Below are 10,731 nucleotides of genomic sequence, written 5' to 3'. Positions count from 1 at the left end.
AAAAAATGGGGGAGAAGTTTTGACATTCCACAAGAAAATGGAAGGATTAAAGCTTAAAGACTAGGGCGTCTCAGTGATAACCTTCTAATCCAGCAACGTCCAGGGGAACTTTCTGTGGTGATAAAATTGTTCCACATTTGCTGTCCAAGATGGTAGCCATGAGCCATATGTGGCTATTAAGCACTTGAAACGTGGCTGCATGACTGAGGAACTGAATTTTATATTTTATTTACTTCTAATTAATGTAAAGGTAAATAGCTGCATGTGGCTAGTGGCTATTGGATAGGGCAGTGCAGAGCCTTCTAATGCTTCCAAACAAGCTGGACTAAAAAATTATCAACAGACAAATGCCTTTTTCTAGAAAGCAGAGACTTCACTCCCCTGAAGTTTCTACCAAAGCCCCCATAATTTCAACTGGTCTTGCTAATAGTCCAGCTGGTCACTGAAGCTTTTGTGGGGACTGGGGAGGGAAGCTAGAGAAAGTGCTAGAAATTGAAGTGGACCACAGCAAGCTCACCCAACAGTGCTTTGAAACCCTTCTCCTCAATATGCTCCCACCCACCAAATTAAAAAAAAAAAAAAAAAGATGGATGATGAGTAGAAAACACCAATGGTTTGCAGACAAAAAATGTTGCCCGTCATTTCAGTAAGTAACAAATGTTGCCTGTCATCAAGGCGTCAGCCATGTCAGCCGCCCCAATGGAGCACCTTGAGGGGAATTCAGGATGAAGAGAAACAGGGTATTGGCCCCAGATACTTAAGACACATATCTAAGGAATAATTTCAGTGAGCCCAGACTCTTGCATCTTCCTATACATAGAAAAGCAATAAAATCATTAATTCGAGATGTCTATTTTTTGTAATAAGTAATATCTTGATTTTCAAATACATTTTTTTTTTTTTTACCAGCAAAAACTCATATATCCTGGCTCCTCCCTTACCTCTTTGGAACAGTTCCTCAGCATTATTTGAGAGGCTGTCTCCTGGGCTATATTTCTCAGTAAGTTTGCCAAATAATAACTCGCAAATTTTAGGTTGTGCATTTTTTTCAGTTGGCAACTTTCAGCAGAGGTGAACTGAGTTTTCAGGAGGTGATGTTGACATGCTGCTGGTCCCTGGAATGGCGTGCTCAAGAACTGGAGGCTGCAAAGAAACAATAAGTAAAAATTTTATATGGCCAAAAAAAGAAACAAAAGAAACTGATAGATGAATCATATTCATGCTGTAAACCACATCCGCGGGTAGCACGGTAGACACACGGTCAAACTGGGGGAAACCAAGCAGGACACCGTGAGGGGACAGGCACCCCCTCCCTCCAGCCCCCATATTCCCAGCCACTTATATATAGAAAAGCTTTGGCCTCCTAGACCCTCCTCGAGTTCCAAAGAGCAATCTAATCAGAGAAGTGAGAAAATGCAGAAACACAGGAAAACAGTCAAGCAAGACTAAATAACAATAGTTTCTCCTCAAGGGCCAGAGATAACATCCTGAGACATAACCTAGAGTTATTTTGCAGATACGGAAACTTCCAGCAGGTGGAAGAAGTAAACTGCAAACTCGGTGCTGACCACAACTAGCAAGACCGCAGACTGGCTGTTCCAGCCAGAAGGTTGAGGTTAATTCCTGAAATAACCCCCACTTACCTCACCACCAGCCAATCAGAAGAATGTCCACAGAGCTGATCAGGCACTGGTCAACTGACTCCCCACCTTTTCTTTAAGAACCCTTCCCTGAAAGTCAGCAGGGAGTTCAAGTTTTTTGAGTATGAGCTACCCCTTCTTGCTTGGTTCCACCTTGAGAACCTTGCAGTAAAAGCTGTACTTTCCTTTACCACAACGCAGCATGAGTAGATTGGCTGGTTGAGTGCAGAAGACCCAAGTCTGGTTCAGGAACGGATATAGAGGGGCAGAATCCTCCAGCCCACACGGGAAGAAGCACGCAATGAATAGAAGCTGTCTCTGTTCACTTACCTTTCCTTTCAGCATAAAGCACTCAATGTATAAAGAACTGAACACGTTGAAAATTTTTGTAAAATGAAAATGGTTGAAAAATGGGAATGGTTTTACGAGCTCTCTCAAAAAAAAAAAAAAAAGAAATAAGATTGGCTGAACACATTTGTTTCAGAAACATTCTTTCCACTGTAATCAATACCGGTACAATTCTGATTAAAATGTATTCATACAAGGTGTCAAAGCATTCAGAGTCCAAACGGTGTCTTCCAGCTCCGGCCCCCAGGGAGGCTGGGGCTGCCCTCTCTACTGTAGCTCTCTGCCCTCCTGTTAAGGGACTTGCTGCCTTCTTCTCTCTTTCCTCAGCATCGACCTCCACGAAGGGACCACAGACAGGTAATTCGAATTAAAATGCTCATTCTGGACGGGTCCCAAGGATCAGCCCTGCAAGGCTCCCTGGAGCCGGCAGGGCTGCAGGCTCCCGCGCGGAGCACGTCGGGAGTCGTAGTCACGGCCCCTTCGCGGAGGTGGGAGGAGGCGGCCCGGGGAGGGGCGGGGCGGGGCCGCGGCCGGGGCTTGCGCAGGCGCACACCTCGCGCCCGGCAGCATGGCGGACACAGCGTCCCAACCCAGCAAGAGAAAGCGCGAGCTGGACGCCGAGGAGGCCGAGGCGCCCAGCACTGAGGAAAAGGAAGCAGGCGTTGGGAATGGTACCTCTGCCTCTGTGCGCCTACCTTTCTCCGGCTTTAGAGTGAAAAAAGTGCTGAGGGAGTCTGCGCGGGACAAAATCATTTTCCTACACGGGAAGGTACCATTAGGCAGCCCTGGGGTGGTGATGCAGGAAGGAATGATCCAATCGTCGCCTTTGAGGCGGAATTTTTTTTTTTTTTTTTTTTTTTTTTGAGGGGGAGATTCTTCGGAAAATACCAATCGCGTTGCTCGGGGCGGGAGGCAGAGTGCTCCACTAAAATCATAGGGGGGAGTTGGTTCGTGGAGGAGACACGATTACCCCTGAAATTAAGGGAATTAACACGCGTACAGCTAGTTTTCCTAATTCTTCTCTTACTAAAATAAAAAACTAACACTTGGAGATCTATTGCCAATGAAGAATGACGTTAAATTTCCGAAGCATTCATCATTCATTTATTAAATCTGTAAGGGATAGGGACCCAGTAAATGTTGCTCGGCGGTCTTGCTCACCCAGGCCCCAGGCAGCGACATGGAGACTATAAGAGATATGATCCTGGCTGTACAGGACTTCAACCTTAACAGAGGAGAGAGTTTATTAAATTGGTGATTCATTTCCACATATTATGCGCTGCCGGGCCTGGGGCAGGGGTTGTAGAGATGGAAGTTAGCATCCTTGACCTTCTGGAGTGCAGAGTATCGTCGGGTAGACAGGCAGACACAGCTGGCCCTAAAATCATGTGCTCAGCTCTAGCAGGGGTTAAGGAGAGGCTGGAGACCATCCCAAGAACTTGTGAGGAGGCTATCCAAAAGTTCCCCAGAACTGGTAGGAGCTCTCACTTTTGGGAAGATCAGGGGGACCTGGGCCGAGGCTTCCATGCCTCTCTCTGTGGCTCTTGTTTTTCACAAGGTTCTGTCTGGTTCTTTCAGTCCTACCTGTCTTTAGTCTGCAGCACCTGTTGAAAATTTTAGCCGTGAGAACCTTTGAGCTAGAAGCTAGTTGGGATACCCAGATTCTAGCTTATTTCGACAGTGACTATTCGTGTGACCTTGGGCAAGTCACTTAATTTTCTCTAGACCTCAGTTTCTCATCTGTAAAGTGAGGAGAATTTGATAGAGTCCTCGTGAGCCTAAAACAGAAGACACCTGAGAAGCTTTGCATCTTTTAGAAAAAAAGATGTGAGAGCTGCCACAAGTGGGTTAATGAGATGCCTTCTTTGGGAGAAGAAACGTGAGTGCCATTGACTAGACTTCCCCAGAGGGAAGACTATGGGGAAGAAAAGCCCAAGTATTGGGCTCACAGAGGCCCCAGGAACTTTTACCTTTGCTCTCCAGGCCTCACCTATGGCTCTGCCCACAGGTGAATGAGGCTTCTGGGGATGGCGATGGAGAGGATGCCATTGTGATCCTGGAGAAGACGCCGTTTCAGGTGGACCAGGTGGCCCAGGTCCTGACTGGCAGCCCTGAGCTCCAGCTGCAGTTCTCCAATGATATCTACAGCACCTATCACCTGTTCCCTCCAAGACAGCTGAGTGGTAAGCGAGTGGGGCTGAGGGGGCTGCCTGTGGGGAGAGTGGGGAGGGAGGGGGCATGGTGAACATTCCCTAACTGATCTACGTATTCTAGTGCAGTAGTTCTCCGTGGAAGGGGGAGCGAGACATTTGGCAATCTCTGAAGACATTTTTGATGGGCAGCACCAGGGAGGCAGGGGTGCTGCTGGTACCTAGAGGGTAGAGGCCAGAGATGCTGCTAAATATCCTAGAAAATGTGGGATGGTCCGCACAGCAAACAGTGGTGCTGAGGTTGAGAAAGCCAGCTCCGGTGTGATGTGTTTTGGGGTGGGAGGGTGATTCATGGAGTAGAACAGTTTCATCTTCCAGTTGAATTCTAGGGATTGTCAACTATCGTACTAGCCGCCATTCTGAGCTTTCTACGTGTGTCGTCATATCTAATCCTCAAAACGGCCGTATTGTGATAGGACTTTACAGGTGGGGAAACTGGGGTTTAGAAAGGTTAAGGAAGTTGTCCAAGATCACACAGCAAATAGGTGGCAGAAAAACTGAGAGCTTGAGTAGACTGAGGACTTGCTCACCACGCGGCTGTGGGATGAGCAGTGAGTGTCTTGGGTGCCGCACGATCACTTGCTTCCTTGGAAGAACTCCCTCCCTGCTGGGGAGACGAGTGTGAGCGAGGGGTGGGGGCTTGAGAAGGAAGGAGTTCGTAGATCAAAAGGCAGGGATTTGTTTTTGATTTTAAGTGTCTTTTAATTTATTAAGATGTGGAAGAAGAATGTTCTGTGCCAAAGCCAATTGTGATGTGAGGCAGCTTTGTGGAAAGCAGGAGGTAGACGGGTTGACACTGAAGGTTCCTTCCAACAAGGAAATGCTGGGATCTGCTTTGCAGCACATGACAGTTTTGTAACATCCTTCTGTCTTTATTTGCCCTCCAGCATTTACAAACAGCTTGGCTTTACAGATATCCTGCCACTGTCATTTTGATAGCTTTAGTCTTTTCTGCCCCCACCCCGCCCCAAGAAAGGGTGCTATTGTTGTCCTTTGGAAATATACGTGAGCGCTGGATGTGAGACAAGTAAACCTTTCACAGCTGAAAGCAAAGCAGCCTGGTCCTTTATTGAAAGAGAGCCAGATTGATTGATGCACGGTGACAGAAATGGCCAGCTGTATTTGCTTTCTCAGGCATTGACATTTAAGCAATACAGTCCTCAACAAAGGTGGCGGAGGCGCGACAGAAGGCGCTGTAGCTACACACGACGTGGAGCCCATTCTGCGGCTACTCCTTCCCCTCACCTTCCCCTCTTCTCTCCCCACCCCGGCCAGAATTCGGAAGGTTCTGCTTCAAGGAGCAACCCCGTAGAATTCACAGCCTTTCCTCTTCTTTTTATTTTTCCAGCACATGTACTTCTGTGTACTGCACACAGTTGGTGGTGGCCACTGCTTTGTCTGTTCTTGTCATTTTTTCCCAAGATAAGCAATGGAAGAGGCTGTCAGTTATCAGATAGCAGGTCTTCGTCCCCAGTCAGGACCCCAAATGTTTACCCTTTTCCTTAGTGCTCCCCACTCCCACCTGGGAATCTGAGCCTTTAGCTCATCGTTTCCAGGGCTCACTGTCTCTTTAGCATGAGTATTAGCACACAAACAGTGCAGTGTGCTTTTATTTTTTCTGCCTGAACGAGGCATGGCGGTAAGGAAGTCATAAATACTTGGCTCAGGGCTCCGTCCCCAGCCCTGTCCCATTTGGCTATACCCACGTCCCCGGGTGGCATTCCAGATCAGGGTTGGTAGACTCTTTCTGTCAAGGACCTGAGCATAAATATTTTACGCTTTGTGAGCCACAAGTGGTCTCAGTCACGTATTCTTTTCTTTTTTAATCCTTTTAAAAATGAAAAAAATACTGCTCTTATCTTGCTGGATATAGAAAACCAGGACACAGGCCGGATTTGACCTGGCCATAGTTTGTCAACCTCTGGTCTAGATTTTTCCCACTCAAAGTGTGGTCTGTGGACCAGCAACCATTGGTATCACCTGGGAGCTTGTTAGAAACGCAGAATCTCAGACCCCGCTCCCAACCTCAGAATCAGAATCTGCAGATTAGCAAAAACCCCAGGTGAGCCATATGCACATTAAACTTGTTGAGAGGCACTGGTCTTTAGACACCGTCTGTGTATATGGGTGGTGCTCACTTTTGTTCCTTCATCTACGACCTCTCCAAGAACTCCAGGCTCACATTGAAATAAACACCTCTTTGGCATCTCTACTTGGTGATCTCACAGGTCAGGTGTGAGAATCAGATGTGCTGTCTTTAGAAGCACTTAGCACATAGGATTATTCTGATGCACTGGGTACTGGGAAGTGCTGGATACTGGAGCTTCAGGCATGAAGAAGATACCATCTCTGCCTTCCCAGTCTTGTTTGGGGGAGGGGCACCCCCCAAATTATTATGAAAAGGGGGAAGTAAACCTCTCAGGATTGGGTCTCTGCCTGATGGAGGGAACAGTGGACCTTGAACGTTGGAGCCATGTCAGACTCATTTCCAGGCCCCAGCAGTCAGCCAGACCCACGTTAGGGGCTCAGTAAATGACCCCTGAAGAGTGAACCCACAGACCTGCCCATCTCTGTTTTGCCCTGTGGACTGAGCATTCCATAGCCACAAGGTGGCAGCAAGGCCAAGGTCTCTGCTGCCGGCTCCTTGGCTCTTGTCTGGAGCCTTCTCAGCCTTGCCTCTCCAGTCTCAGTGGCAGAGTCACCAACTCATTTCTAAGCTGGCCTCTCTCATGATTTCTTTTGGTGTTTCTCCATTCTTTGGCAGATTTCTTCTCCTCTAGCCTGAGGTTTTGCAGTCTCCTGACTTACCCCTTTCAGATTCTCAGCTGACCACCAGAGGCTGTTCAGTGAGGCACTCTCGGACCCCCACCCTGTTGACATAACAGAGCACAGGCGTCAGAGTTCAGCCCAGCCAAATGCTAACACTTCCTTGTGCAACACGCTGGGGCAACGCGCTGTTTCTGAGCTTTAGCATATAGTGCAGGGGTTAGGAGCAGCCTCGGGTCGGACATACCTGGGCTGGGATCCTGGCTTCGCCATTTACGAACTGCAGAGACTCGGAGTGCCTGTGTTCATCTAACAAATAGGAAGCGCCCGCCGCGTGTCCGGTGCTGGGCCAGGTGCCATGTGCGCCCCGGTGAGGACGTCACATGTTACCTCTGTCTTTGGGGGGGCAGTGGGGAAGGCAGACAGCGAACAGGGCGACACACCAACCGGCTGTGAGCAGGAGAGGGGCTCCTCGGGCTCTCTGCACATGTGCCCCCCAAGCTGTGGCCTAAAGGGTGAAAAGGAGCCAGCTGTGCAGAGAACTGGGTGGTGGTGGTGTGGAGAATGTTCTGGGCTGAGGGAGTAGTATGTGTCCTGGGGGAGGACAGAGGAATAGAAAGGAGGCTGTTAACCGGAAGCTTGGGTGGGTGGTTGGTGACTGAGGTGTGTGACCCAGATGAAGGTGAGAAAGTGGCTTCAGTTATTTTCTTGTTAAATTAGGTTAGTAACTGAACCTCCATCAGGATGGCTATGAAATAAATGAGACAAGAAAGGGTTTTATACAATTTTTTAGCCTCTACCCAAAGTGAGAGATGTATTTGACATTGTGACCCAGCAGAAGTGAGTAGATTTACATGAATATACAGGAAACAAAAAGCTCACAAAACAGTACTTAGCCTTACTTCATGGGACACAATCTAGTATTCTCATCTTAATTCTAGTCTTGTCTGTTTCCTTTTTTATAAATGCTGGTCTTAACCTTCTAAATTAATTTCATCACCGCCACCATGGGCTATGACCCACTGAGATAAGGTGTATAAAGCACTTTAGGACAGTTGCCATTTGGCATGCATTCAAAAAGTGTTAGTCATTTTCTGTTGTTTTCCCACCAATAAAATTATACGAGCCTTAAATGGAACATTATATGTAACATATTGAAAATCCCAGGCCTCAACCACAGACAGGTTATCTTTGTTCTCCCTGTGACTGTGGCCGAGGTGTGTGAGGGCTGAGGTGGCCAGATGGCTGGCGTCTTCATGCCATCCAGGCAAGACAGAGCCTGGGTCACCACCTCCTGCTTCAGCTCTCAGGCCTGTGGCCTGTCAATGGAGCCCTTTCATTGAGCTCTCTTTCCTCTTACCTGGGGAAGAAGAGGGGAGATAATGGGGAGAGAGGTGTGGCTCATAAATCCAGACCCTGTCTGAAAAGGCCATTGTTTTCCCCACAGGGGTGTGGAATCTCAGGTTCAGGGTGGAAGGCTCCTGTGTGTGAGTCAGGCCAGGCCAGGGAGCAGAGGGACCCTGGGAATCACACCTTCTCTTGGCTGCAGGGAGCTCTCAGTGCTCCCGCCATGCCCGGTGTTCCTCCTGTGCTCCGAGCCGAGGCAAAGCCGGGGTTCTGGAGCCCCGAGTGAGGCCTTGTCTGGGAGAAGCATTTTGCAAGACTGGCCACTCCCAAAAGAGTTTCCCTGGCAGTATTGTTCATGATAGAAGAACTAGAAACGGTCTAAACAACAACTAACAGTAGCCTAGATAAGTAAATCCTGCACTGGACACCTCTACGCTGGTGGAAATCCGTGAGCTACAGCTGCACACGTCAGGAAGGAGTCCCCAGACGCAGAGCAGGGAAAGCAAGACGTGCAGTGCGCGCACTGTGATTCCGATCAGATAAAGCTGAAAAACAAGCAGATCTAAACAGCACGCTGCTTAGGGACACATCTGTGCCTAATAAAACTAGGAAGACAGAAAGAGTGATTAACTCTAGTTCAGCCAAGGAATTACTCCTTGTGGGAGCGGGGCAGAGAGTTCTGGCAATACTTTTTTCTTAGACTACACACTCTATGCGTGGGTGTTCTTTTATTTTAGGTCTTTGAAAGGTATATATTTTATATTTAAATACATATGTATGTGTATATGTGTATACATGTATGTGTATGTAAACTATGTGTTTATGTGTGTAGACACCCACATTGGTTTTTTTGTAATTTGTTTTTGTCAGGGAGGGGAGGTAATTAGGTTTCATTTATTTTTTAACGGAGGTGCTGGGGATTGAACCCAGGACCTTGTGCACGCTAAGCACGCACTCTCCCGCTGAGCTCTACCCTCCTCCCCTACATTGTTTTATATGTACAATGTGTTCCAATTAAAAATTAAGAAAAACTGACAGGTCCTTAGGAAAACTAAGGACATTCCCCTGCTACATTTTGGAGCTCTGCCTGCATTCTCAGGTTTGGTTTCTAGTCACTGTTGCTGAAAGTATTTCATTAAGGCCCCTTCCTTTGGCTTTTGGGCAGTAGCACACTTTCGTCTCTGCTCCACCTCTTCTCTGGGGCAGAGGGGTAGCCGGGCCTGACCCTTCCTCTCTAGTGGACAGGGGAGCCCCATGCTGTGCAGGGACTCAGGACGGTGCCAGCTGGCAGAGTCAGTGGCTTGTGACCTCCTCCAACCACTGGAGGACAGGGCCCGGTACCAGGCTCTGTGGCTCCACTCCAGCATAGACTGGCACGGCCTCTCACCCCATCCCCTGCCGGTGTCCTCGGCAGCCCTCCCGACGCAGCTGAGCCAAAGGATGGGAGCTGTCTGAACAGTGACCGGCAGGGCAAGCTTTGCCAAGCAGGTCTCAGCCAGGACACCGCCAGAGCACCGTCATCATCCAACATGGGAAATACCCCAGGCTTAAGGCCCACAGACACCACCAGGCCCAGCCATGGAGTTGTTCTGGGACTTAGTTTCTTAAATGAAAAGTAAGGAGTTAGGGGGCTTCTGCGTCATGTGAGGTCATAGAATCGTTTCTTAGCTTTGAGTGGAACACAGAGGTGATCTAGTAATGTAGTCATCAGAATTGCTTGAGGTGTTTTCTTGAATACAGAACCTGGACCGACTGATTAAGTCTCTGGGATAGGCTGGGGCATTTATCAGAGTCACACAGTGATGTGGTCATTTAGTCAAATAGCACGAGGGCTGATCTGGACATGCGCAGGCTCTGGTACCACTCTGCCCCGCTCTGGTTCTGCCTTCCAGAAGTAACTGCTATTAGGAAAATTTCTAGTGCTTCTGGTGGTTTCTTCCAGACACTTAATTGAATAATGTACTTAAGCAACTCTTTCTTAATTTATCAAATTTTGAGGTTATCAGTTTCCCACAGTGGAAGATGAAAGGCTTAGCTCCTTTGTACTTTTCTCACTCTCCCTCCTCAATTTTTGATGTTTATATTACTATTTTCAATGTTTTTTTAATCGCCTCTGGAATCCTAAATATACTGAAACCATTAGTCCTTGTTCCATGTACTCGAGGTTGAATCACTCTGTCCAAGGTGAGTATGGTGAGAAGCCTCCAGTCTTCCCTTTCCAGCGCCTCTTCTGTCCTTTACTGTCCCCCAACTTCTCTGTTAGCCGTCTTTGTATCTCATAGCTCCCCATCAGCCCCGAGATCATGAGGGCAAATCACTTACAACCGTTCTGTACCCAGACAACCATTCTGGTTTTCACTTTCAGTACAGTAATCAATTACATGAGATACTTGACATTTTATTATAAAACAGGCTTTGTG

General features: G+C 48.0%; 1 protein-coding gene and 1 long non-coding RNA gene across 2 annotated transcripts in view; one reads left to right on the top strand and one right to left on the bottom strand.

Annotated features, from left to right (window-relative positions):
• Window positions 1-1,028: 1,028 nt before the first annotated feature.
• On the bottom strand, window positions 1,029-2,794 carry LOC116661112. Its single transcript, XR_004316868.1, has 2 exons — window positions 2,684-2,794; window positions 1,029-1,143 (listed from the first exon to the last, which is right to left on the bottom strand). It is a non-coding gene; the product is annotated as an uncharacterized LOC116661112 (long non-coding RNA).
• Window positions 2,525-10,731, top strand: part of DCPS (decapping enzyme, scavenger) — a 33,130-nt gene continuing 24,923 nt past the window's right edge. Inside the window, exons 1-2 of the mRNA XM_006181708.2 lie at window positions 2,525-2,757; window positions 3,997-4,171. Coding sequence (XP_006181770.1) covers window positions 2,557-2,757; window positions 3,997-4,171 — 376 coding nt within the window. The 5' untranslated portion in view covers window positions 2,525-2,556. The remainder of the gene's footprint in view (window positions 2,758-3,996; window positions 4,172-10,731) is intronic.

Source organism: Camelus ferus, chromosome 33 (assembly GCF_009834535.1).
Source record: "Camelus ferus isolate YT-003-E chromosome 33, BCGSAC_Cfer_1.0, whole genome shotgun sequence".
NCBI classification, from domain to species: domain Eukaryota; kingdom Metazoa; phylum Chordata; class Mammalia; order Artiodactyla; family Camelidae; genus Camelus; species Camelus ferus.
The sequence above is the reverse complement of the archived record's forward strand: the minus strand, read 5'-3'. Positions and strand labels throughout refer to the sequence as shown.